We start from the raw sequence: 27,516 nt of genomic DNA on the forward strand, positions 1-27,516 counted from the left end.
GTCAGGCATGCGGATAGACATTTGATCACTTCAGCAGACATTACAGCCCTAGATGCCATAGCTTTCCTGACCCTCTGCTAATCTTAAACTGACCTTTCCCTCAAAATGCAACAATTTATGCTACTGACGACTTACTTTTTGTTCCCAAAGAGACACACTAACTTCTTAATGCGGTCTTACAAACACACTTATCTTGCACAACATGAGTAGCTAATCCAAGACACACACAGTTCTTTTAACACTGTACATCAGAGTGTGTGGGCGGTGGTTTCCCCAAAGGTTAACGGTGACCATGATTCTTGCAGACAGGGGATGTGCACATCTAAACACAGAATTATCTGCTAGGGTGGACATGCATATAACAGATTCACATCATCCCTCTGTAATGCAAATCCCCACAGTCTGGACGGCTCCTAGTGATAATGACTGTGTGCGAAACAAGCAGCAGAAAGACAGCAGTAAGAAGATGAGGAAAGGTACAATTGTGCTGTGCAAGCCGTGTTCATCCGAGAGCTGAACTGAACATCTTATTGTCCCAGAAGATGATGATTCAGACTGGCTGCCTTTGAGCCAGAACGAATGATACGGTCCTTTCTAATTTGTTAATTATGAGGAAAAAAACAACATTATTGTCAAGAATGATCCCATCATAGTGACATTTACTTTTATCCAAATCATCTGAGCAGCATTTGCCACTTTAAGACATTACAGCCAAAAAATGACAAAGAAATGCTTAGCTTTACCGAGGTCACTTCTTAAGTAATTAAATATTTGTGTCACTATATCGCTCATCTACAAAACCTTTGACTTAAGCATTGACAAATTTCATCTGCAGGATGAAATCATTAAAATATGATTGGACAGATTTTAACCATGCATTAGTCACTTTCAAGCCATTATACAAATACTGCCTTTATTTTACATAGCTGTAACAGTGTTATATAAGTGAGTAAAATATGCAATATAAGAGCTTTATGTCTGTATAAGCTCACTAAATAATAGAACAGCTATGACATAAGATAATTTAACTGAACAAAACCCCAACCTATAACCTGAAAAGGACAATTAAAGACCAGATAAAACCTATGCATGTATGTACAAAATACGTATGAGATATTTTTGGTATTTTGACTTAGTAATTAGTACACAATAGTTTGGTTAACTTAGCATAAAACAACTGAAAAATCAAGACAGTGAGGAAGAGTCCTATAACTGTGGAAAAAACAGAATAACATGAGCATTTATATGGAGATATGTTGGATAGAGATTGCAGTAAGAACCCCAGATGTAGAAAGATGACTCACCTGCTGAGTTGCAGATCTATACAAAAGGACAACCAAGAGTGTTGTGCTGTGTGTCATTCATTGCAATTCAGTGACTTGTTGTGAGATTGAAAATTATTCAGCAAAAGAATGTTGAGCAGTGAAATTCATGGAAACATTTGACAGTTTTGGTTTAAAATCCTGTAAATTTTGTATTTTTAATGGATACCTTCCACGATGAAGGGAAGATCACAGATACCAAGGAAAAGCCACATGGGCAATCTCTCACAGATAGCAAGCTGAGTGAGTGGGAAGGCACATTACGCAATGTGCATGAGACTGAAGTTTGCCGTTAGCCAGCCTCGACCAAAACATTCAACAACTATGTCACTTCTGCCTTATTTCTACTTCTGGAAAGACAAGTCAATGGTTTCCTTGCTGACTGACTACAAAACAAACGGGGCATGGTAGCTATTGTCCTTCTGTGAAAATGACAAAATAGTGGCTCAGCTGGAATAACCTTCTTGGTAGAAGGAAACATTTAAACTCTCAGCATAAAACTTGTACTAGCAAACGATCTGGAGGTTCTGCTCAATGGGCCCCTGGCATTGGCATGTGAGATCCCTCGTTAGGGCCGCTCACAACGTGAAGAACAAATGAGCTTTTTGAAATACTTATACTGGCACATATAAATATAAGATAGCTTTGTACTTTTATCCATTTCAGTTTGTTATGTAAAAAAAAAAAAAAATGATGAAGGCAATATTTATAGTATAGGTGAGGCTGTCTGGTTTGATTTATGCTTTTTTCTTTTGATATCCAAATGGGGTAGGGGTTAAAAGGATTCTTCTTCTTCTTCCTACTCCTATTCTTTTTTTGCATGGAATGTGTTGTTATTGTCATTATACTTATTGTACTTATGGATTTTGACAGCGATGCTGAGTATGGTCACATTAGTATGGAAAAAAGAATAAAAATAAACAAAGAGTATGCTACTTGATCAGCCCTGACAGGTGATGGAGACGCAGAAATCTGAAGTTTATCCAATCAGTGAAGAGTGATAAGTCACACTGACAACCAGTGATGGAGTCAAGACCGGTTCTTCCGAGGCCAAGACCAACACCAAGGCTGAATATTTAGAATTAGACTTATATTTTGGGACACAGTTTTAAACCCAACAAAAAAAAATATTTACAGTCAAAATGCAGAATTTAAAAAGATTAATTCTTCAACTAAAACTACTTCTGGGTATTAAATAATCATCATAATAAACTAATAAGGATATTTGTACACTGGTGCAACATTTGTAATGAGGGTAAGGGGGAGCTTTCCAGTTATTTTATTGCTTGAATGCCTGGTTGCATAAACCTCTCAGTAATTTGTGCATCTACTATGTCTAGGATACAGTAGAACTCTTCTCTATAAAGACCAAGACTGAGACCGAGACCTCCATCTCTGCTGACAACACCCTTCGGTGTGGATTAAATTACTAAAAGAAGAAAACTCCAAATTTGTCTTTTTGTTTATCAGTAAGTAAAAATGAAGTCTGAGGAGCCTCTGCTGCTAATGTAATGTATTGCCAGAAAGCCGGAAAAAATATTTCACGGAAAAGTACCAAAAAACATTCACTGGTAATGGCATATCAAAGCTTTACAAAAACAAGAAATCTTCCACAGAATTATTATTGGTGACTATATTGCCATGTTAAGCTGGATTCACATGATTATTGGTCAACGGAGGCAAATCAGTGGTATGTGGTCGTTCCATGTGGCAGACACAATAATTGCTGATTTAGTTTCCATGAGCAAAGACGACCTCTGACAAATCTCAAGGAGTGCCTGAGCAGCCATGAGCGATTCTACCACCGTCTCCTTCCGCTCTCCCTCATTTCACCATCTGACTCTAATCATAAAGACATTAAACATTCACAACTTGCTGTCCCTTTATTGGATTGATATGCCAGTTGCCTCTGGGGGTGCCACATCTTAGGTGGAAAAATAACGGTGGCCTTTCAGGGCTGGTCCCATCGTCGATCCAAGTGGATCAAAAGTAACAGTGTGCTAAATGACGGACCAAGAGCTGTTTAATGCGTCTGAAATCATGTTCTGAAAGAGAGCATAAATATTTTGTAGGCTTCATCAACAATGAAAATATAAAGAACTAATAATGTATCATATTAAGTTTATTTTCTTTTTATGATGAATGTAACTCATTTGATTATGCAACTTTAACCGTAACTTTGTATATGTTATGGAACATATATTTAAAGTTGTAGATAGATATTTAATCGCATGACCAAGTTTTTTATGTTTTTTTTAACAAAGAAAGGAACTAAATATTCTTAATGTACACTCACAGCTGTACCAAATTAAAAACGGAACACACAAATACGGGACGATTCTGGAAGTGCCATTTGGCAGCAACCCTCGTTGCTTCGGTCTGACACTGCAGTTGTTGCACTGCAGCAACAACAAGTCGTGTACCAGGACTTGGTGTCATTTCGCACTCAGTGTGACATGTTCAAGTCCTGTATGAGTTTTTCCTAAAAGAAAAATGGTACAGTCTGTGCCAGTCTTTAAATGAATAGGTTTCACGTTGTTAATGATAAGTGAGACTTCAGCCCGGGGTTAAAGTAAAAACTTTTGTTTTCCAAAGTTCGAGTTCAAATCCTTATCATCACATCTTAATTCGTGATGAAATTGTTTCTAAATAATTGTAGTTCTTCAGATTCCAACAGCCCGTATTCATTTGATACAATAAAGCCTAATGCGTCTCTGCCTCTCGCTCTGCATGGCTGCACATTGTCGCCTGCTGAGCAGAAAAAAAATAGGATGCTGCCGTCGTTCTTTTCAGGCAGCGTGATAGGCAGCAATCAAGTGTTGAATAATGGCTGCTCCTTTCTTCGAGCAGACAGAGGGGTGACAAAGCAGAAAGGAAATGTCCTGTTGTGTTCTGCTTACTTCAGAGTGTCCAAGCAGAGCTTTGCAGCAGCTGTTATTAATGAATGCTTGTGCGCTTTTCTGTGGGATGAGAAAGAATATTCAGCTTTCACAATTTCACAAAAGCATAGACACACAAGCACACCATCTTTGGCAATGGCTTTACACCACAGCTATATTCTGAAGCACTTTGACCAAAGGTAACAGATTTCTAACACGCACCTGCAAGTCCAGACACTTGCAAAGTAATATGGCAATGGAAAAAGTTGTGTTTCTAGCTTTCCTAATGATCAATGTATACGACTGATGCACCTCTTAGACAACACTAATATTCTCTCAGGTTTAGAACTAAAACGTCATCTAATTGCTCTTATTATTTTTGACTCACCTTCCTCTGTACCCTCCCTGTGTTTCTTTCTTCTAAGCCACACAGGGGATTTTATTTTGTCTGAAACCTATCAAACAGCCAATGTCGAAGGCAAAAACAAAGAAAGAAAAAACTCTAAGTACGCTGATTCTATGTGGTAGCAGTGGAGCCGGCCTCAGGGGAAAAGAATATTAACTGAACCCAAATCTGAGTGTGTTAATTTTGAGTTATTCTATTAAATATTTTACAACAAATGTCTCTTCAGCAAAGGCTAAATGGCAGAGCCGGATGATGGAAAAGCAGCTGCAGAAAATATGAGGACATTGAATAAACTTGGCATTTAGTATAGACAATTAGGTTTTTATAAGTTTCTTGAAAGCCAGAACAAAAAGCCACATTTTCCAGGGAAGGAAATTCCCTGATAGTTCCGCATGCTATACCAAGTTTTTACATGGTTTAACGTATTTAGGACCCAAAATGCCCTGCGGTAAAATCTTTTAGTTGAAATAAGAAAATTAAATAAGAAAAAAATATGTTTAACATCTTTTTGCTTTTGTTATTGTTGGTAGTGGTTTGTAGGCATTATGTCAATAAGAAATCATCAAATTTGTTCTGGTTGTAGATTTCAATCTGCACCAAGAAAGACATGTGATAATTACCGCTCGGCTATGAAAATCAATCGCATCTCTGACTAAATGTATTGTATAGGTTTATTTTTAATCTTAATTTATTTTAAATTGAAACTGAGCACAAATAAACTGAACCATAACTCAGATTTTTTTGGGGGGGTAATTTTAGGTTGCTATCATTCAACCACTGAAACTTTATTTATACAACGATTTTGTTTTTTACTAGGAGCAGATTAACCACACACACCCATAAGAATTGTTAAAAAAGCATAAATTCACAATGCGCTGATGCGAAAAACATATATAGATGCACACTTATCACAAAGAAGTTTAATAAAAATTAATTAACAACTTTGGTGTGGAGGAATTTGATGGAGAAAGAGACCTGAACTCAATCATTTAAACAGTTTTTAGCTTAATTACAGCGGAGAATGTAAGTCAGGCACTCTCATTTAACATCAGTGCCTGGCCTCACAAATCTTCTCCTGACAGAATGATCAAAAATTCCTAAAAACACACTACAAAACCTTGAAGAGAACATTCCTAGAGAGTCAAAGATCTTGCACCAGGAACAAATACTGACAAATAAAATGCCTGGGTACTGGAATGATGTAAAATGTGCGGTGTTCTACTGTGTTAGGATGGACAGTTATTGTTTGCTGTTGTGTCATCTTCCTTTTTCCATTCTTTGTGATCAACTGACCCTCTCAAGCTAAGAGTGCTTTCCCTATACACTCGGCGTTGTAGTGCCCCGAGGAGGTACAACAATTATTAGTCGAATCAATCAGAAAATAGTTCACCATCGCACCATGTCAGCCACTTCAAGCATTCAGCATGCTGAAGGGAGTGAACCATTAGTGGTGACAGAGCAGCATGGCATTAAATAACATGATTATAGGGTTTGCAAATACATTTTAAAGCCTTTATAAACTGCAACAAAAATTTTCAATATACCCCCAAAAAAAAACTCTGTAGAAGTCTTGTTTAGTTAGAGATCACACTGCATATGTCCATCCAGGAAGTTGCGTTGTTGTGATTGCAACTATTAACACAAATTCGCTCATCCTTCGCAATTTTTGCACAGACTTGTAGTATTAACCAGTCATTGCAACTTTTACACAAATCTGACATCCATCCTCTTACCAGTCCAGGTTGACTGGCCCAATGTATGAAAAAAAATATTCAAAATACAGCTTTTCTTTCATTTGATCTCCTCCCAAGCTGCTGCCTAGAGGGTGGCTTGGAGCGAATGGTGGCGGAGTGTGTGGCGCAGCGGGTGGAGTGGAGATGCATGTAGATAGATGGAACACAATGGCTTGCGCTCCAGCATTGCCGCTGATATTTACAAAGTGAAAGTGTAGCTTTAAGAACGGACCGCAAAAATAAATTTCCCTCATACCGTCCCAGTCGCAACAAATGGGAGCAAGAGCAGTGGGGGACTGCCTCCCGACACTCACACACTATTCTCCGTCATCGCCCTCCCAACTCGACCACATCCCTCACTCACCTTCCTTCTCCTTCCCTAAATAAAAGTTACTTTTTTATATCCACAGTTCGTCAGGCATAATAACTGTTTAGGGTGCCATTTTAAGAAGGTACAGCAATTTCAACTTTCTTGTAAGACCATGTTATGGCAAAAATAAAGCTTAAAAAGATGTGCAAACTTGACTACAACTTTTTAAAAAAAGCTGCTGCAAAATCAGCCATTTTAGGCCTCAACAATCACAAAAAAAAGAAAACATTGCATCATCCTGGAGGGATTAATATTGGCTTAGAGCAAGATGTCTTCATACACCACAGGAAGGCATGCCATTTTTATTATAAATTGAAAAGTGTATTAAACATTTACAGAAAACTGGATGAGAAATTATATCTTTAGTAAACATTTACTTGCATCATCATAATCTCTTTTTCACAGGAGCTATCTTTCAAACAGTCAAAGTATTAGTACATTATGCAGCGTAAATGCAATTTACATTATTCTACTATTTTCTAAGTGCTCTGCCTTTTTTCTCCTCTTTACCACTGTTACCAAAATAACTTGGTAAACCAACAAAATCCTGAGCCAACACATGACGTCAGTATCTAGCAAGGCGTTATTAATGAGACAGCCTCATGTATTGTCTGGTTGTAGATGTAAATCTACGCATGGAAACAATGCAAATAATTGCTACTACATACAGAATAAAAATTAGCAATTTAAGAGCTGAATAAATCATATTTCAACTAGAGAAATCCATTACTCATGAAGTGCTACAAACAGTCATCCTTGAACCCCAGTCTTTGCAACAATGATAGCATAAGAAGATGTTAACATGCACATGGACACTCACACATGCACAACCCTGAATGTTCAACCTCCGTCACCCATCCGGAATAGTTAACTTTCCGCTTGGCTGGTTTGGTTCAGGGAGACAAGAGAGAGGGATGGAGGGGAGGGGGCTGAACCGAGTCATGCAGCATGAGCAAATAAGGAGGAGGAGGAGGAGAAAGAACAGGAGGAAGACTGTTTCCAGGCCTCTGAATCACTGCCAACATCACCAAATACATCTCTGACTCAAAAGAGACCGGAGTGCCTGCTTCACTCTGACGTGGCAATAAAACCAATCACAACACCTGGTAGGTCGGACAAACGTGGATCACAACACGAATTCAGCATCAGAATCAGAAAAACTTTATTCATTGCAGCTACCAGGCCAGACATACTCAGAAACACATACAACCTTTCACACACAATGGTCAGAAATAAAAAGAAGATACTTAATTCAAGTTTAAGATCTTAATTGCACAAGGTATAAAAGATATAGAACAACAAGTAGTTTTGATAATAGGCGTGTAATAATGCCGACCTCACAGCATTAACTAGAGTGTTCGAGTCTCAGGTCCAACTTGCATTTATTCTTCCAACTTGCTTTTATTCTGTTTTTATTTTCCTATGTTTCAATCATGTACAGCACTTTGCATTGTCTTTGTACTGAAATGTGCTATATAAGTAAATTTGCCTAAAACATGTCGATAAGTTCTAAGTATTAGTAGTACAATAGTTTAGTCATTTTATTTTTTCCATCTTATTTATTTCTCAAGCCAAAAACAGACAAAAAATTTAACTATAGGAAAAATGTGGAGCTTTTTTTTAGATCTAAAGCTTTTTTTTTTTAATTACTCACTGCATCATAACGCTTTGTTTTTGACTTTAAGATAAAAGGTTAAAAAGCAGAATTAATCAACAGCCAAGATATGTACATGTGAAAAGGGAGATTTTTATATATTACTACTACTGAGATGACAATGTTTAGACATTTTGTTCTTTGTCTTCTTTTTCTGTTTATTCATGCCAATCTAGATAAATATTTGTGTTTAAAGTCAGGAGGGTATAGTGTTGCAACAGAACTTTAATCAAGCGTTTGGGGTTTGATATCCTTAAGGGATTATAAACCTGTAGCTATACTTTGATATAACACAAATTGTGTATTTTAATTAACACTCCTGAAGATGTTTGGGTGGAAGAAAGTTGATTATAATGTAGTTCATATGATTTGATAGTTGGAGTTAAGTGGGCTAATGAGTTAGTGGCAATTTAAATGTATCTGGGTCAATAGTCCATAAATTAACATTTTACTCAGGCAATTCAGAATCTGTGTTGCTATATTTCATGACAGCATGCTCCTTAAAAAGAAGCAGTCAGGAGCAAGGCTAAACAACCACCATTCCAGCCTGATGTGCCAGTTGGGATAATCCACCCAGCACATGAGACCTGAAACCGGCCTACTTAACATGCAGGTCAGTCAAGTTGTGTAAACAAAGACATAAAAAGAAAAGGAAAAGTCATCTCATTTCTAAAATGTCTCCATAGGGCAAATAAAACAAAAAGTTTTTTCAAAAGACCTCAACTTGTTGTCATATGTGCTCTGATAAAACAAAAACAAAAAGTTTTATCATATCTGTTTTGTCCACACCCAGTAACTGAGAGGAAGAGGTCATTTCCTACACTTCAGAGCACGCTGAGATAACCCTACCAGCAGCATCACGCAGACACTGAATACCCTTCTGGCCACAGCAAATTCCCGGGGGCCCTTCGCTTAAAGACTGAAGGGAACAAAAGTGTCTGTTTTTAGATATATTATAGGCTAAAAAAAATTTGACTAGTTATCAAACACGTTAAAACGTGTTGACCTGAATTGCTGGAGGCAAGGCAAGTCTATTTATAAAGCACTTTTCAGTAACAAGACGATTCAAAGCGCTCTACGTAAACAAAAGAGAAAAAACAGGAAAGAAAAGCATTACAGAGACAGAGGGAAAACATTACAGAGGCAAGCAAATTGCATCAGAACAGTAGCAGCAGGTCAGATACAGTATAAGACCAGCTGGACTACAAACTTCCACATTAACATTTAAAGGCGATGCTATTTAGATTTAACAGTAAATTGAAGTAAATTCTTTGCAAGGATTCTTCTACCCAAGAAACATATACAGCAGCTGCCACCAGTGTTAATCTGATTTAGAAATAGTTACTCTGTTACTGAGAAGTTGTTCAAATTAGAAGGCTCACAATAACAAGAAATAAAATTGCAATCAAAATTCAATACATATTTCATAGGAAGACATGAGAAAGCTCACAGTATAGAGATCCCAGAGGTGTATGCTTCATTACCCAGCCAGAGGAGTCAAATAAAGAGGATCTAGGGTCAGATCCAGGGCTAAAGAAAGAGAAATCTAGCAAAAACAAGATCTGAAAGTAAGAATTATTTTTGTGTTCAGCTGTGCTCCAAGTTTAATATTTGTTGCATCACTCCAGTGAGAATCAAGTAAATGGGATTATTTCCTATGGTATCACACTTCTGTCTCTAATAAGTGATCTTTCGTCTGAGTGGATTGTGTTTTAATCAATCATAAATAAGTTTTAATTGTAATGATAGCAAACGTCGCTTAGAATCCGAGAGGCTGGTAACTGCTGTGTTTGGAGATAATAGCTGCAGTATCAAATGTTTTAGTTGATAAGATCACCATGCCATTCTTAGCATTACATTTTTACATAAAGTTGGATTAGGTTTGGCCAACAAAGAAACCCTGTTTGGGTTAACTCGTCATCTTGGATGGATTGCTGGCCACCTGAGGACTAAAACGCTAATGGGCCCTCCACCAAGCAACAGAACTGCAAATGAGCAAGTTTTGCTGTTTTGTACAAAAAGTCAGCAGATTTCTTCTTAGGTGTGGAGCCCTGCCGCCTGCGGTTGAGCTGGTTGGACAGACTGGATATTTCCAGACTTGTTCTGTGACACTATTTTGGGTGGCCAGGTATCAGTTGTCTAATCACTGATTATTGGCTTTCTGGTGCTCATTGCTTCAAAATAAAAGCATAAAAAAGTCCAAGTATTTCTAAGGATTTTTTTTCTTGTAAAAAAAAAACTGAAATAAAACATTATCATTGCCTTTTTTTCTCCCTAGCAGGTTTTTTTTGGATCAGAGCATCTTTTATTTATACCCAACATACAAAATGAGTTGCATTAATGACAATTAAAGCAATAATAATTAAAGTAGCAGGTTATAATTAAATATGCCCCAAGGAGATTATTCTCTCCCCCTTTCCATTTGTCAGTCTCTCAAAAATTCCAATGACAGCAATGGAGTCTTGGACCCTCTGTCATTTTTGGTTCAAGCATAGCTTTCTAAAGTTTCTAAACTGGTTTCTAACGTGGATATCTTTTAAAACAGTAATTCTGGTGCAGACGTGTGGACTAGATATCTGGACCTTATCAATAACTATCATAAAAAGGCCAACTTTGGTTATACTCACTCTGGCTTTCTGCACTAAATAGCCCAAATATGAAGTTGCTTCATGAGATTTCTTCCCACATTTGTCTCACTTTGTCCCGACTGTCCTGAAGTACCGTATTTTTCAGACTATAAGTCGCTCTTGAATATAAGATGCATCAGTCAAAAAATGCATCATAAAGAGGGAAAAAAAACAGAAGTCGTACCGGACTATATGCATTTATTTAGACATTTATTTCACACAATCGAAGAGTAAGAACTGGCATTTAATCTGGTAAGCCAACTTATTAAAATACACGGCTGCATCCACAACCGGCTGAATAACATACCTGGAACATACCTGGGAGGATGAATGGAGTAAATTAGCAACTCCAAAAGGCAAAGTTCTTGTCAGCATATTTCAGCATAACGGCCCGCTGCACTAAAAGCTGTCAAAAGCTGTTGTCATAATGGTGCTAAGTGCTAAGCTAACAGTACGACACGGAGTAACACAAAACTCATGTGCATCAGTGAAGTTGTAAACCGCCCGGACAGCAGACATGTAAGCTAGCGCTAGCTGTTATTAGCTTCAACGGACAGACAGCCCTATAACAGCGTTCTGTCGTGGTCTAAGCTCGCTCTCCCTTCGAGCTGCACCACACAACGCTTCGCTGTGTGAATCCATACTGAAACAGCAAAACAACATACAAACGTGTTCAGTCTTTGTTGTCAATAAGTTAATGTTTAAATACATTTTTTAAGTGGTACTGGTACAGGAGCAAGATATAGTTTTCACAAGCCTAGCGAGCCCTCTTGCGGCTATAGACGTTAGTGTTTACTACTTGATTCATGCTGGTAAATGTCAAATACCATTTAAAATCAATATACAAGTCACACCTGACCATAAGTCGCAGGATCGGCCAAACTATTAAAAAAAAAACATGGCCTAGCACGCTGCTTCAGCCATGTCTGAATCTTCTTTGGAATTTACTATTGAGGTCATCACCACCTGTTAGGTCATATATAATGTTTTTTTGTTTTTGTTGTTTTTTACTCAATACAACCGGAAATGTAGATGGACATTTTTTTCAACTAAAGAGGAAAAATATTTGTTTAAAAAATATGTGGGGTAGTGTAGACCGGACTTCTGTCTGTGCTGTACACCTTCGCACATAACATTTGATATAATTCATCTAATATTCGATATGAATAGTAACTGGGGGCGAGATGTTACACAGTAGCCAAGATTCTGAAAATCACAATATTGAAATTTTCTACGCAGACTACTGTTCAAACTTAACAGAGTAGGTGTTCTTACACATTTTACAAAGTGGAGGCCACATGTCTGGCAGAATTTAATTATAAGCCTTAATGAAATAATATTTTAACTTAATTTTAGAGCCATTTGCTGTGCAATTGAGTGCTTTTTGTTTCGTCTCTCCATCTGTCTCCCTGTCTCTTACTCAAGTGAGCAGTTGGCATAAACACACTGGCAGCAGCGGCGGCAACAATAATCACGTCAATCCTTCCCTGACGCTCATGTAGAGATGATTTTGGATGAGTCACGGAGGCCAGAAGAAAAAGAAACAAATCAATAGCAGACGGGGTGCTGGATGGAATGGTGATGAAAGATGGATATTTAGGCTGACATTTAAGCTGAGGTAAATAACCCTCTGTGCAGAGCCAAGGCTGAAGCTGCTGCGGTAAATGAAGTCTGTTTTCCTGTTTATGTTCCTGTCTCTTTACATATGCACACACAGCATCTGACATTTTCTTAACTCTTCTTGTTTATAAGTCTCTTATGTTCTCTCTACAGCCTCTTCACCCCACTAAAAGCATCTGATGGTCATCACTCAGAAGAGGGCAGGCTCGGCATAAACACTCTTTCTTCTTCTTCAGATAAAATCTGTAAGATCTGCAGTCACGCACTGCTTTGAAGACACTAGATTAATGGTTTAAAAAGGGAAAATGACTTGAAGACTGGAAAAAGATATTTGCTCAATTTCTATCCTTATCAGAAATGTTTGCACAAGAGAAGTAGCTCTTTTCTATATTTTTTCATATTTTTCCATTTTCTCCTGTCCTCCTGTTTCTTACCTTCTCCCCGTCTCTCTCTCTCCTTAATGCACTTTTTGTGTGAGTTGGAAAAGTGGCCGATGTGCCCCTCGGCCAACCATCAAACATTTACATCATGTGGTGCTGTGGAGTGCAAAAAAGGGAAACTGACAGAATGGGAGACAGGAAAAAGAAAAGAAGTTCCCACAAAATACACAGGGAGGCATTAAGAGACGGCGAGAAAACAGGGTCGGGCAGGGGTTCTGACAGCGCCGAAGTTAGATAAAGAACGACCAGATGGAAAACGGGAAATTTAGAAGGGAGTCCGAGCCGAACAAAGAAAGCATAAAAAACAGAGACAGACATAGAAAGGAGACAGGAGAAAGGCTGGGTAGTCCTAACAGAGGACTCGTTGTCTGAGAGCTCACAGGTCAGGAGGTCACGAGACAATGTCCACAACTGAGCCATAGTTGGCCGCAATGTGATATCAACATATTTTTTTTATAATAAAAAGAAGAACCAGACCACACTCAGGGAATCTTCATTAAGTCAAACAGAAATGAAAAAGTAAACTGAAAAATGAAAGAAATTATTCTATGCTTCAATCATCTGAACAAAACTCTAGTCACAATAGTTACATTAAAGGGATTTTAATCAAAATGATAGACATGGTGAAGCTCTAACCTTTACAGACATGTTTTACATTTATACTGATAACCATCCCATGATTAAATGTTACTATAAATAAAACAAGTTAAAAAGAAGCATAGCTGATAAAACACCTTCAAAATGTTTCCCCCTTCATTTAGCTGAACTTCAATATCCAGATTTTAGAAATATCACGCAAAACCATCATCATTCTTGTATTATAAATATATAAAGTACATATTACTGCTGTGCTGATCAGTAAAATGCAGCATTTGCAAACAAATAAACAGGTATTTACAAAGTATCAGTATTTTCACCTTACATGCCTCCATTTATTTGTATTGTGGTCAACTGTAAATAAAATCATATTAGGCAACTGTAAAGACAAAAAAACAATAGTATGAAACCTTGAATAATAATACTATTATCAGCCAGTTACTAAGCGCTGGTTGGTGCAGGGCAGGTAGAGGACGAGGAAAACAGCAAAGTTTCTGTCTGAAAATTATGCTACATGAGGAATTAGACTGAGCTAAAAAAGGTGTGTAAAGCTTCTTGTCACAGCTGCCAAACTGTTTCACATCATCAGGCATTCTCGCATTAATTACTATGATTCAATTATTACTAATTCTTCAAAGGAAATCAACTCAAGTATAAATAAAAGTTGTTTCTTTGGCTCTGTTTTTAATTTTTAATTCCACACCAAAGTTGGCAGACAGTATACAGAAGTATGTTCATATAATCCCTTTTTATTTCATTCATTCAACAGCAGAAAGGTTATGAAGGAATCCTTGGAGTAATTCACCCTCCTTTTATTTCCTCTCCAAGGTCTGGAACAGGTGGGCAGACAATTAGGCCAGATGGGCCTGTTATAGCCAGAGAGATTTCCAGGTGGGGCTTTTTTTTTTTTTTTCTTAATAGGCAAGTAAATAATGGAAATGCTTGTGCGAGTTTTTATGGCATGCGATAAACAAAGTGGTGCAATCATTTCTCTTATAATCTTACTGCTTATTTTCTATGTCTGAAACGTGGCTGCATCAACAAAGGATGAAGAACAAGCATGAAATTAAGTTTAAAATACCTGGTTCTGGTTGTCAGCATCAATTATCTTGTTTACTTTTCCTGTTTTAGCTTCCTCTTATCCTGCTTGTGTGTTTTTTTTTTGATGAATCCAACTTGCTTTTATTTATTTTTTCAATATTTCTAATTTTAGCTTTGTGTCAGAGCATCAGACTAAGTGAGGAAAAAGACCTGAGTGTCTCGCTCAAGGATAATTTATCATGAACTTGGCTGGTAATGGGCTCGCCTGGTGTTTAATGGCTGTAATGGGTGTAATAGGCCTTTTGCCTGGTCCCTGGATTGAGCCTATATGCAGCAGATTTATGTGAACAAACAAAGAAAAGAACATTTTAATGATTCCTAAATAAAACCATTATCCTTGTTTTTTTTTTTTCCTTCCTTTTCTCCATCGTACCCACCCCACCCCCACTAGGCGCTGTCGGCTCAGACGTAGCCTATACAATGAAACGGGGAAGACACAAATGGAGGGCGGCTGCTTGGAAAGGAGGAAGACGGAATAACCAAGCGTTACATTTACAAATATCTGCGGTCCAAATCATTGACGTGACCACACATGGTTAGGAATATATGTTTCTTCTCACGTAGGCAAAACTTGTGGCTGCACGCACGCATCATCGGGGAGGGGGAAACCCAACATGACTGTATTTTAGGTTTTCCCTCCTATCACTAAGACCATTCTTTTCTGGGCAAAACACTGAAAACAGACTAAAATCTGGATTCATTTACTGTCCCTCCTCTCACAGACACTTATGTTTCACTGCACCGAAGACCTGATAAAACTGCATTACCACTCAAATTATAACTCAAATCAGAAAGCATAATTGTTGTATAAGGATTTTTTATCTGTCCTTCTCATAGGGATGGGTTTCACCTTAACCTGCTTCAGGAAACATCCCAAACCACTCATTTTAAACAAAAAAAAAGAGTCACCTTGAGCACATTAAGCCAGCTTCTTAATTTGACTCTAATCTATACACTGAATTAACATGGCAAACCTTCTTTTCACCATGTAATGAGAAGCATGAATGCTGCTAAATATGGAGGGAGATTTGGGGAATGAGTGCATGAATGAGGATTAGATATAAAAAAAAATATTGGATTTATCTTGTATGATATTCTTGACTCCTATATAATCTTACTGGGTGTCGCTCTCTTACTTTTCATCCCATAACGCTTTTATGTCTCTGAAAATGTTTCTAAAAAGTCTGGTTTGTCATTCCTGATAGTAGCCTTCTAGGAGCCTGCTTACCAGCAGTGTGCAGCAACGGGCGGGACACTTCTCCCGGTCCCTCATATACTTTACACAAACATTAAACCAAAACCTTCAAACATAATGATTATTTTTTTTCTTACTGCTCCTCAAATAAAAATAAACTTCTGTTCTGTAGAACCTTATCTGTTCTGTTAATTTCCTATTTCTATTTTGATGCATATAATCAAGCAAAACAAACGGCTTAGAAGCAGTCAAGCAATGTTTATTATGCAGAAATCGAGATTGTTTTTCCTTTCTACTAATAAAAATCACGCTGACATTATTCCAGCTAACCATTTGAGTAGAGCCTGCAGTCTTAATGAGAGCAATGGACAGCACTCCTTCAGTTTCTTTACTATGACCATTCAGTTGTTTGTTTTTTTGTGACTAAAAAAATATTTCTAAACAGCAAAATTGATCATTTTGCAGTGGTCAGCAACAGGCAGGGGAGGGGCATGCTGCATCAACATATGCTTCTTATATCAAGAGGAAACGTTGGTCTCTCCAAAAATTTGTTTGCCATCTCAATAAAATGACTAAACTCTGGAAATGTTATGACAATAACATTTGGTTTGAATTTTTTTTCTTTTTAAATAACTTACACTTTGCTATCAGTGGCCACTCTATACCTAGTTAAAAAGGACAGAATTGGATCAGAGCAGCTTTGAATCTCACCTGGACAAATTGCATCAGTGTCAGTGACATCAAAATCTGATTGGTTCTGGAGTAATTGCAACATATCTGTCATCGCAGCATGAGTCATACAGACTTTAGTTTGCTGCCTAAGGTTAGAAACTAAAAACCCAGACCACCAGGTTGCGTAACACACCCAACCATCCCTGCAACACCTCAGCAGCCTTCCAAAACTAGATCTAATCAGCTCATCTAAAATCTGCATTAAGGTACAAGGCTGAGACGTAGTACAGGAGAGGGGAACCTCTGCTGAGTGTCATCTTTATTGCATTATGTAATCCCATAACTCACCGACAGATCATAGCGCATCAAATCTTAGACAATCTCACTACATCATTTTTAAGAAAGCTTAAGAGGTTTCATACGCTCCATAGGCTTTCTCTTTGTGCATTTCATTTACAAAATTGTCTCCAACATTGTGTTCAACTCTTGAATCAATCCATCTGAATTCCAGATCTCAATCTTATTCCCTTCTTTTATGTCTTTAAAGAATCTTCCTTACATTCCCTACTAATTCTCCAACAATTTAAACCAAATATGTCGAATATTCCCTTCATCATCATCATCATAATCATCATCATCATCCACATCACTGTTTTAATTGTGTTTCTTATTTCTTTTAACTGACCACCAAAAGGCCTTACCAGGTGTGAGCCACGGTGAAGCGCCGCCTCTGTCGGATGCTCTTGTTCACCATCAGCTTGCGGAAGAGCCTCGGGGAGCTTCTCGGGGACAGTTTTGGAGACGTCGCTCCCCTCTTGCCTCCCACCACGCCCGGCACCTTCGGGGGTTCCAGCTCCAGGTGCATGTGCTCCTTGAACGTCCGGATGCACGAGTCCATTTCCACGCTCAGCTCGTTGGACGACATACCTGCGGGATTTCGTTGGCTCCCACTTGGCAGACCGTAATTCCTCTGTCAAAAGCGGACCGAGCTGCCCTTCATGTAAAGTTGATTCCTTGTGTTTTTGTGAAGAATCGGATAAGTTTTCACGTGTTGGAGGTGTTGCTAGAAAGACTGAGGCAGACGCTCACACAGACTTTCGCCCAGGGATGGGATCCTCCCTCCTTAGCCCGTTTATCACAGGTTTAAGGATTAGCCAGCCAGCAGTTGAGCCCCCTGTCTTTCTCTCTGCTTTTGGTTCATTCCCGGTGCCTTCCCGCAGATATTTTCCTTATCTGTGGCTCTACGGCAGGGTCAAACAGGAAAAAAATTCCTCTTCTCAAGTGCGCCGCTCTCCCATTCCCCCCCTCCACCTGGTCTTGGTGCCAGCTAAATGCAGTACCAACTCTTTCTCTCAGTCCATCCAGGTAGCCTGACGTTGGAGGATCTCCCTTATGAAATATTCAGAAGGGCTGGAAACTGCTCTCTTCCTCCTCCATCAACCACTGCTTGACTGACCTCCTCTTTCTGCAAACAACCCCCACCTCTCTCTCTCTCTCTCTCTCTCTCTCTTTCACTCTCTCTCCCACTCCTAAAGGCACTCCCGGTGTGGCACAGAGTGCTGAGTCTCTAGTCTGATTTCCCTTCCACTCGCACAGTCAGAGCGGCGAGAGGAGCAGAACGCAGCGTGCAAGCAAATACTTCCCTCTCTGTTTCATTCAGAATAAACGCAAGAAACCCACAGCAGGCACGCAGCAGGAGCAAGCCACGCCCCCTCAGATGAGGATTGGCCGGTGGATCCTGTGACAACAAGCGGGCAAAGCCTCGGTAACAGGTTATCGGATTCATTGTTCTCGGTTTATGAGGGATTTGCGATACATTTGTGGTGATGAGGCGGTGACCTTTGGTGGAGAGGATGAGCTAAGAAGGAAAGACCATTTGGAAGTGAGATGGATGCAAACGGCTTAATGAGAATTTCTGTGGAGAAACGTAAACACAGCTCAAAGGTCGGCCGATTCAAATGAAAACTCCAGTGTATGCATTTATGCCACCGTTTAGGCGCCCTTACCCAGCAAGAAGAGATTAGAAAATTGAATTGCATGATAAAAAGCTGTAATTCTGTATTTTGGTCTGGTTGTAAACAGTCAAAGCATAGAAATGCCTTACTAGGGAGAAAGAAAGAAGACGTGGTATGAACACACTAGATTGTTTAGGATGGTGAAAGGAAAGGGGAAAAAAAACAGGAGTAATGCCCTGAAGCTACAAAGGCCGTGATGACGAAGGAGGAAAAAAAATATCCAAAAAGAACATCAGAGAAGGGAGAATGGCAGCGTGACAAGTGATGGAAATGTGAGCACTAGCTTGTCTGCAATTGGACTGATTTGTTTTGGTGGTGAGTCATCGGCGAATCTGAGCCATGGAAGCTTGCAAGAGCTTTCTCACTAGATGCTCGCCAAGAAACCCCTTTGAAAATGATCTTCCAAGCCTGAATCTAAAAAAAAAAAAAAAAAAAAGAAAGAAAACAACATTTGTAGTAATATGAGCCATTAAAGCACACAGCAGATTAGTATTATTAGTCAATTATTTAAAACTCTTGGGGTTCATGTGTTGCTCAGCTCTTTTTTTTTTTTGAAGACAACAAAAACCAAGCCGAAAAAGCAAAAAAATAAATAAATAAGCAAGCAAGCCAAAAGAAATCCATGCCTTGACAAAATACAAAACAGATCAATTGAACAAAATAATAAATTATATAAATAATAAATAAACTCTGACTTGTTTAAAATTCCAAGAGCATCAAGTACAATGAACTGCTTTTCTTCTTCTTCTGCTCAGAATATCACTTTGACCAGTTATGGGTCTTGTATTAATGGTGCCTCAGGCCCCTGCTTCTTTGCAACCAACCCACAATCCTTAAGAAAATTAAGAATAACCTCTAAGGGCTTTCACAAGACTCACAGACTGTGTTGTAAAGAATCTCTCTCAGGGGGGACAATTAAATTTCCTGAAGGAACACATCAGTAAATGTGATCTTTTTTAAAGCCAGAGAATTGGTTAAACATAATTATTTAAGAATATGTATTTGACAATTAACTCTAAGCACGTTTTCATCAGATGCTTAATACAGTATGTTTTTTTAAGGACAACTGGACTTAATATTATCTTATCGTAATTAATAAAAATAAAAATAAACACTATTGAAAGTTAACTTATTTCACTGTACTGTGTGTTTGGTCTTATCATGTCAATTTAAGCCACGATCCTTGACAACAGATGTCTGCTCTACACAAACTGAGCCACTTCAGTGAATGTATGCTTAACAGGAGGGTTGCATGGTAGCAGGAAATTGGATTGCAACACTCGTCGTGACCTTTAGCACCTTGGGTACCATCATCTGTGCCAGGTGTGAGCTTCTACTGCTGCGAGGCGCCATCCAACAGGCTCAATTCCTTTTTATGCAAAGAATGCGTTCATGGCGGTTTGAAATAACAAAACATAAATATTGTAGCCCTGACAGTCCTTTGCAATATTATTACTGTGCACTTTGTAACTGCAGTGATAATATATTTAGGAGGGTATAGTGGAGCTGAGGACACTGTGAACACAGAGTTGAACTGTCTTGACTAAGTTATTACCTTAAAAAAACATACAAAGTACGTCATTTGATTAATTTTGTGAATCAAGAACGAACCGTTGGGGATCCTATTATTTCTGTTTGAATAAACAATAATTTTTATATTTATAGTGGGCTAAAAGTAACACTTTTTTCATTCATAATTTTTCAAAATCATATAAAAAGCTCCAGATGTAAAAAAAATTTGCGTGTTGATTTAATGGTAGTAATTGTTTATCAATAAAATACGGCAAATGTCAAACTGTACAAACAGTACAGGTTTGAAAATCTAACCAACAGAAAAGCAACATTATAAACTGGATAGCATTCATTAAATCAAAACAATGTTTATTTTAGGCATTGAAGACTTGAAAAGTGACGTGGACTTTGAAAAAAGGACTTCTGTTCTTGCTAGAAATCCAAACTCCATATTTTACAGTAAAATAAGCGCCTGAGGTGATTCAGCTGTTGGGGCTGCCCTTTGTAGCTAACATGCCGGCTTACTTTCATTTCTCCTTACTTTGGATAAAACCGATTCTTCCGAAGAAGCAGGTCTCCGATCACAAGTCCAAGTCAATTCTGGACTCTTTAAAAAGATTAAAGGAGACAAAAACTGACAAAATTGTCAGCTTTTGACCAGATTCTTTTTAACGTTTCTGACAAAAACTGTGATGTTGCTAAAGATTTCTTAATAATGCATTAGTTTTAAAAGCCAATATCACACATTCGGGTTACATGGAACAAGGATTTGGATTAACAACATGTTGATTTTAGAGTGAGCACAATCCATATTCCCAATTAATATTTTAGCTTGAGCAAAAAAAAAACAACCTCCTAACTTTCAGGGTGGATTCATACATCAGTGGAAAGCCACATGCAGCCCAAATTACAGCTGAAATAAATAATAAAACTCTAATTCGAAGGCTTGTACCAAACACAGAGGAGATAAAGAAAACTGTGTCAGATTAGGAGCATGAAAAAGAAAAATTATGCTTATTTTGGAAGGAAAGCACTGTGGTGCAATTTGCCATTTACTCATCCCAAATATTTTAATCACAAGGAAAAGAATGACACGAAAATAGCATCAATATCTGTGTGAGAAATCTTTTTTTTTTCTACAGAGATACTTGTTCTGATTCTTCCATTGATGCACAGGAAAATGAAATCCCCCTGTTAGGCTGAAGTGGAAAACCTCTCTGATCGTGGCTCAATTAAGCCAAAAATAATTTAAACTCAGGCATGTGGGTGTTACTGAAGTTCACAGAGAAGCACACAGTAGACTGTGGAGACCTTCACAGTACATTGCTTTATTGTTCAGAGTTAATTGTATCTTTATATTATCTAACGGGTAATTTTCTTCCATTTGGTGGATTAAAACCCAACTGTGGCAGACTGATGCAAATTCTTGGTTAGGAAAAAGCAGTATAATCACACACTATACCAGAAAAAGAAAAATGGTAAAAAAAGAAAGGGAAAACAGTAACTGGTCTAGCAAAGCAACTGGCTAAAGAACATAAGAATATAAATTAATGGAATTGAGAATATTATGATATATTGAATTGAGGGCGAAATCCGGTTCTGTATTTGGAAATTAAACGTATTGTTGTCTCCCAGTAGAGATAATGATCAGTCAGCAGAAGACAACGTTTAATGATATAAAGCGACAAGAAGAAGATGTTAAATGTCATGTGTGTCAGTGAAGCCTTTAGCCAATCAAAGCAGAGTTGTGTCGGCTCAGAAAATAATCCTTGCTTTTGCAGCCAGAGAGGAGAAATGGTGGCTTCTGACGTAATCTGGCTGCTGCAGTGTTGCTCCAGCAACCCATTAATGTCGCATGACATGGTGACGTTCTGCAGGGCTGGCAAGGCAACGTTCTGAACCAGCATGCATCGCTTCAAGACTATGACGAGTCACTGAATCAATTAATGCATTGACCATTAGTTTTAAACTTGTGGAAATTTTCATTTTTTAAAAAGAGCTAAAATATATTTAAACCAAAATCCTATATTATTATTGTTACCGGCTCATGCTGGTTTATCAATGTCAAGAAAAGAAGGGAAGAAATGCAAAAGATGAATGCAAATCACCAAGATGTGCAACAGGTCCAGTAGCAGTCACTAAATCTTTGGAAGTGTTTTACTTGTGCATTACAAAGTTCACAATCTGAGTCCTGTTAATAATATCTGTTACACTAAAATGGCCAGTTATAGATAAATTGGTACATAACAAGAACAAGAACTGCTAGCCAAAAAAAAAAGGAAGGCTTAAGGACAGAAATGTATGCCTGTATAATCAGAAATAGACAAGTTTGGACACGTTACTCTCCTAAAGAATCATGAAGGCCAAATTAGGTTTTTGCCAGAGAGAATATAGATGAAAACCAAGGCTTCTGGTATTAGCAGACGACATGTTTGGCATAAAGCAAATATGGTATTCCATGGCACGATCCTTGTAACAACTGTGAAGCATGGAGGTGGCAATGTCATAATTCCCAGATCACCAGATTAAGAATTCTCCAATCCATCATGACATGAATCAGAGGGTGTTTTAGATAAATCACTATAAGGCTTTGACCCTTCAACATCACAGTGACACATAAACATAATGGTAAATTTATTTAAAGGACTGAATGAAAGAATGACAAATGGAAATTCCTGCACTGAGTCAAAGCCATATCAGACTTCAATCATAGATCGACTATCATAAGCATTCAAAACCGCAGTTATTCATGCGTGCTCTGGTGACACATAACTACACATAAGGACCTTTCAAATTATTAAAAAAGGGCCTAAAAGCAAACTTAAATCTCGAATCAAAGTATGCACAACATGTTATCGGTTTTCCTCCATCACATTCCTCTCGCTGATGATCACCAGGGTGATGTGTACCGCAGACTAACACATAGATTGTGACAAGGCGTGAGGCAATCACACTGATTGCTGTAAACATGGTGACACTGGTGTGTAATGCTGTGCAGTAGATGAAGACACTGCTGGAGGACCCTGCAAAGGAGAATCAGGAGGGAACACGTTTTCAGGGAGATTTCTTGATTATGACTGGCTAAAATGCTCGACTTAGACTCCTCGAGGGGCTGCTGCCCTGCAGCTTTCAGATGTGTTCCTGGTCCAACACACCAAAATCAAATGGCTGAATTACCTCCTCAGTTTGCAGTCAAGTCCTCCAGGGTGTTGCTAATTATCTGATAATTTGACTCGGGTGTGTTGAAGCAGATTAACAAATAGAAGTTGCAGGACTCAGGACCCTGAATGACCAGGATTGAGGACCACTGCCTTAGTAGACCCACGGCGGACAGTGGCTACCCCCTCAGGGACTGTGTCCTAACCCGCTGTCCAAACCCCTTCAATACCACTCCCACCCATAATAATAATAATAATAATAATAATAATAATAATAATAATAATAATAATAATAATAATACATCAAACTTATATAGCGCTTTTTTTGGACACTCAAAGACGCTTTCCAACATGAAAAAAACACCTATGCACATGTTGAAATGTTATCTGACATTTAAGATAGTAATAATTATTATTTGTTAAAAATGCCTCTTAATGTGGAAAACATATGTGCTTTTACCTCAGATTTTCTCATTTAATAAAAGTCCTTTCTCGGATTTCTTTCAGATTCTCTCGTTGCGCTTTTCTCCGTTGTTGCCATTGGTAACCATGAAAAAAACAACAATCAGCTGACTCTTTTAAATACGCTTTGCCATTCATGAGGCGCTTTGTATTGACTGCCCGTGGCTGAATCTTGGCATGCAGAGGGCAGAACAGGAGGCGGAACCTGGAAAGCAAATGTTCAGATACGGTTTGTGATTTATAAAAGGGAAATTGCTCGCTGGTGTGCGAGCGCATGGCTTTATAAATCAGGTTTTATTTATTTTTTGGCACATGCCATTTTCGGCCATTAGCACATGCAAACTTTTAGTAAAGATACTTTATAAGTGAGACCCCAGATCTAGATCTCTCTTGGTTGCCAAGGAGTGACTTGAAACAGGCAACACATGCAACAAACCCCTAAAACATCTCCCGGTTGAAAGTGAGGGGTGGGGCAAACTTTCTAAAGGCTGATGTTACAGAATGGTAGATGATGACAAGAAGCACTGTCTCTTAGGGCAGCGGTGTCCCAAGTATGGCCCAGGGAGCATTTATGGGCCATATGGATAATTGTCTGTGGTGCCTCACCGCAGTTCAACAACTGTATAAATTTGGCCCTCCAGCAAATAGAATTGATGCAGATTGAGGCACACTGAACTTGGCTAAATACAGCAAAGGTTTTTGAAGAAAGTCCTCCTTTTTGTTGCTGGGAATAAACTAAGACATCTTCTAGACCAGGACTCTTCAACCTGTAGCTCCAGAGCCACACGGGGCTCTTTACACCCTTCACTGTGGATCTTAATAACTTTAACTAAAGTGCTCAAGAATTGGGCATGTTTTGATCCGATGTAGGCAAAACATGACGTCAATATTGTATCAAAAGTATTTTGTTTAGTGAAATATTCTTTTTTGTAAACAGATTGCAAACTACGTGCCTGTTTGATACACTTTTCTATACATTTTAATCTAACCTTGAGGAACATGTATTAAACCCATAAAACCAAAACAAAATAGTTCTTTAATAATAAAATAATTAAAAAATCCTACAGTAGGTATTATAAAAACGAGCTGTTTAAAAGGGTCATGTTGCTTTTGTGGCTCTAAAAAAAAAAATGTAGTTTAGCTGGACTGAATGAAACCATGCCTATTAAGGCTGCAAAGGTTGCTAACCTGTATTTTAGACAAAATAGAAAAAAATTTGACCCTAAAAGTTAGGAGACTCCCAGGTAGGCTGTGACGCATAAACAATGTTCAATTGGTGACATGGGGCCCAAAGTCGGCAAGAGACAACAAGCATGCCATTGTGCCACCGTCACCAGCCTAAGAAGGCCTCTATTTTTCAGGCTGAACTAGTTTAAGCCAATTACTGAAAGGTCACAGCTGAAATCAAGACTCTTTGAACCAGGCAGTGTATTTCCAGTCCACCATTGTCCAGTTGGTCTGTGTGAACTGTTGCTTAAGGGTCCTATTTTTAGCAAACAGGACATGCCTCCAGTGTGATCTTCTGGTGCTGCAGCCATTTGATGCTGTAATGAGTGGTTATTTGACCTACCAGTGCTCCTCTACCACATCAAACCATCTGCCCATTCACTTCAGCTTTTCTTTATTTACACACAACTGCCACTGTTTTTAAATCTGATAAATTACTTCAACTTAAAATTAGTAAATCAGCAGATTTTGGAATATGTAAAGGCACTTAAATCCCCCTTTTTTTAATGTAAGCCAATTTTAAAATCCCTTTGGTATTTGGAAAACAGCGTCAATTTTTTTTCCCCATCATTGTTCTAAATAATTAATAGAATGAAATATAAAAATAGTCACAGCCCCTTTGCTTTGCTCACATGTGCGTCTTGCTACAAACGGTGCCGCTCCAGTTGCAGCCTCAAACTTGGTGATGTGACCGTTTATTTGTGAAATTCTAATATTATTGCATAAAGTTTGCATGGTGGAGCTTTTGACGGGAAAACACTACACTGATAAATTTAGATTTTAATGTAATTGTCGTACTTTTATTTTAAAAAACAAGAATATTGAGTATACACTTTATAAGCACCCTGGCTTACCAATACACAGCTGTCAGGTTCTATGGTGTCACAGGAAGAAAGGAAACCATGCTCCCTTATTACCCAGCCTCCTACAATGAAACCTGAGCCAGGTGGCAAGACCATCCTTAGGACCTGAGTGTGTGCTGGAAAGAAAGGGGATCTTGGTTGTCACGTTGAGTGTGTGGGTCGCATGGAGGTAACAGGGAGAGCAAGGAATGAATTTAGGTCCTGAGATAAGAGCCCTTAATGTAGTATCTCTGGTTACATAAAACTCACTTCTCCTTATTGCCCCTGTCACACTCTATCTCTCTCAGATAACAGAACCCAAGTCTGCATTGTGGCCTAGATTACCAGACCTTGGCTGTTTTAGAAACTTCTTATGGGAGAAAAAGAATAACACAAAAGCAGATCGTGACTAAAAATAAGCACGTAGGTTTAAAAAAAAAAAGTCTCAGAGAATTTTCTGACAGAATAATAAACAAAGGGTACACTGGTTTGAAAGAGACGTTAAAATGTGTACAGGCTAAAAAAAAGGGAAAACGTGAGGCCCACTGTCCTAGATTTTTGCAGATATTAAAAAAACTGTCCGCTCAAATCTTAACTGACTGAAGTCTCACGTTTATTTCACATGAACTCTGACGACTGAGAATATTTTCAAGTTTTTACACACAACCGTCGATCAAGCCAAAGTGCTCGTTTAGCAAATTGTGTTCATTATCCGTTAACTTGCTCCAATAATTAGACATGTTAAAATATAAAATGATTTTTTTTCTGCTGGTGTTTTTCTAATGTTTACTTTAGCCTGGTGTCCCTCCTTACAGTTTTAAAGCAGAGTCTCACTTTTTCCGCACACCTCACAGCAGTGAATTATTGACTGAAGATTCACAACAGCGCAAGCGGCCAATGTGCGTAATTCTTCTGCCTTTGTCTGTGTGCTTGCTAAAAAGAAAAGTGTAAGAACCACCATCCTCCTGTTGGATGTGTGGATTACTGACACCCACACAAAAGCTGTGCAGAGCAACAGGGAAATGGAGGGTAGTGTTCAAAAACACACCGAGAGTACGCCGAGAGAGCAAAGTCATTTCTGACCCATGTCACTTATTTGGGATGGAAAAAGTCCTGAATATCTAGCTTTAAATACACTTTGTAGGAACATTTAAAATAGCATTTATCCATGCTGACCAATGTCATCACTGCAGGGTTAGTTTTCAATGTCGGTGTTTGAATACAAACTGTTCCCGTCAGGCTAAGGCTTCCTAGCATCATATTAGGTGTTGAGGAGAACATAGGAGGAAGATGGACAAAAACACAAATAGGCTCTGCAGGATTAGGGATATGGAAGTGCAGGGAAATACCCCTGGGAGCAGCACTGCGGTTGGATGGCTTAGAAAACTGCATGTTGGTGTAGCATCGAGGAATTAGGTTTTCCATGTTTGTTCTGAGATCCTGGAGACCCTGGGATGGCCTTAATCCAGTTTAAAGCAGACCTAAATCACGAAAAGATGATGTGTTATTGTAAATATATTTCTAAAGAGTATGCTTTCCCTGAGGTAAAACAAAGAAAATTTGTAACAATGCATTTTTCCTTGTGTAAACTTTGCCACTGGCTGTCTATAAACCTTTGTCTTTGCTGTTTGTGGCTTTGTCAACAGAACATCATATAAACCCCGTTTACACTACCCTTTTTTTA

At 38.4% G+C, this 27,516-nt stretch overlaps 1 protein-coding gene across 2 annotated transcripts in view; it reads right to left on the minus strand.

Moving 5' to 3' along the window:
- Window positions 1-27,516, minus strand: part of pde4ba (phosphodiesterase 4B, cAMP-specific a) — a 220,438-nt gene that overhangs the window by 140,326 nt on the left and 52,596 nt on the right. The window contains exon 1 of one of the 2 annotated variants that reach the window (XM_036140926.1): window positions 17,318-18,111. The exons of the other annotated variant lie outside the window; for it this stretch is intronic. Within the exon in view, the coding sequence (XP_035996819.1) occupies window positions 17,318-17,541 (224 nt within the window). The 5' untranslated portion in view covers window positions 17,542-18,111. Of the gene's footprint in view, window positions 1-17,317; window positions 18,112-27,516 lie in introns of those variants that run through there. 2 annotated transcript variants of the gene reach the window in all.

The sequence above is a fragment of the Fundulus heteroclitus genome, chromosome 9 (genome assembly GCF_011125445.2).
Source record: "Fundulus heteroclitus isolate FHET01 chromosome 9, MU-UCD_Fhet_4.1, whole genome shotgun sequence".
In the NCBI taxonomy this organism is placed as follows: domain Eukaryota; kingdom Metazoa; phylum Chordata; class Actinopteri; order Cyprinodontiformes; family Fundulidae; genus Fundulus; species Fundulus heteroclitus.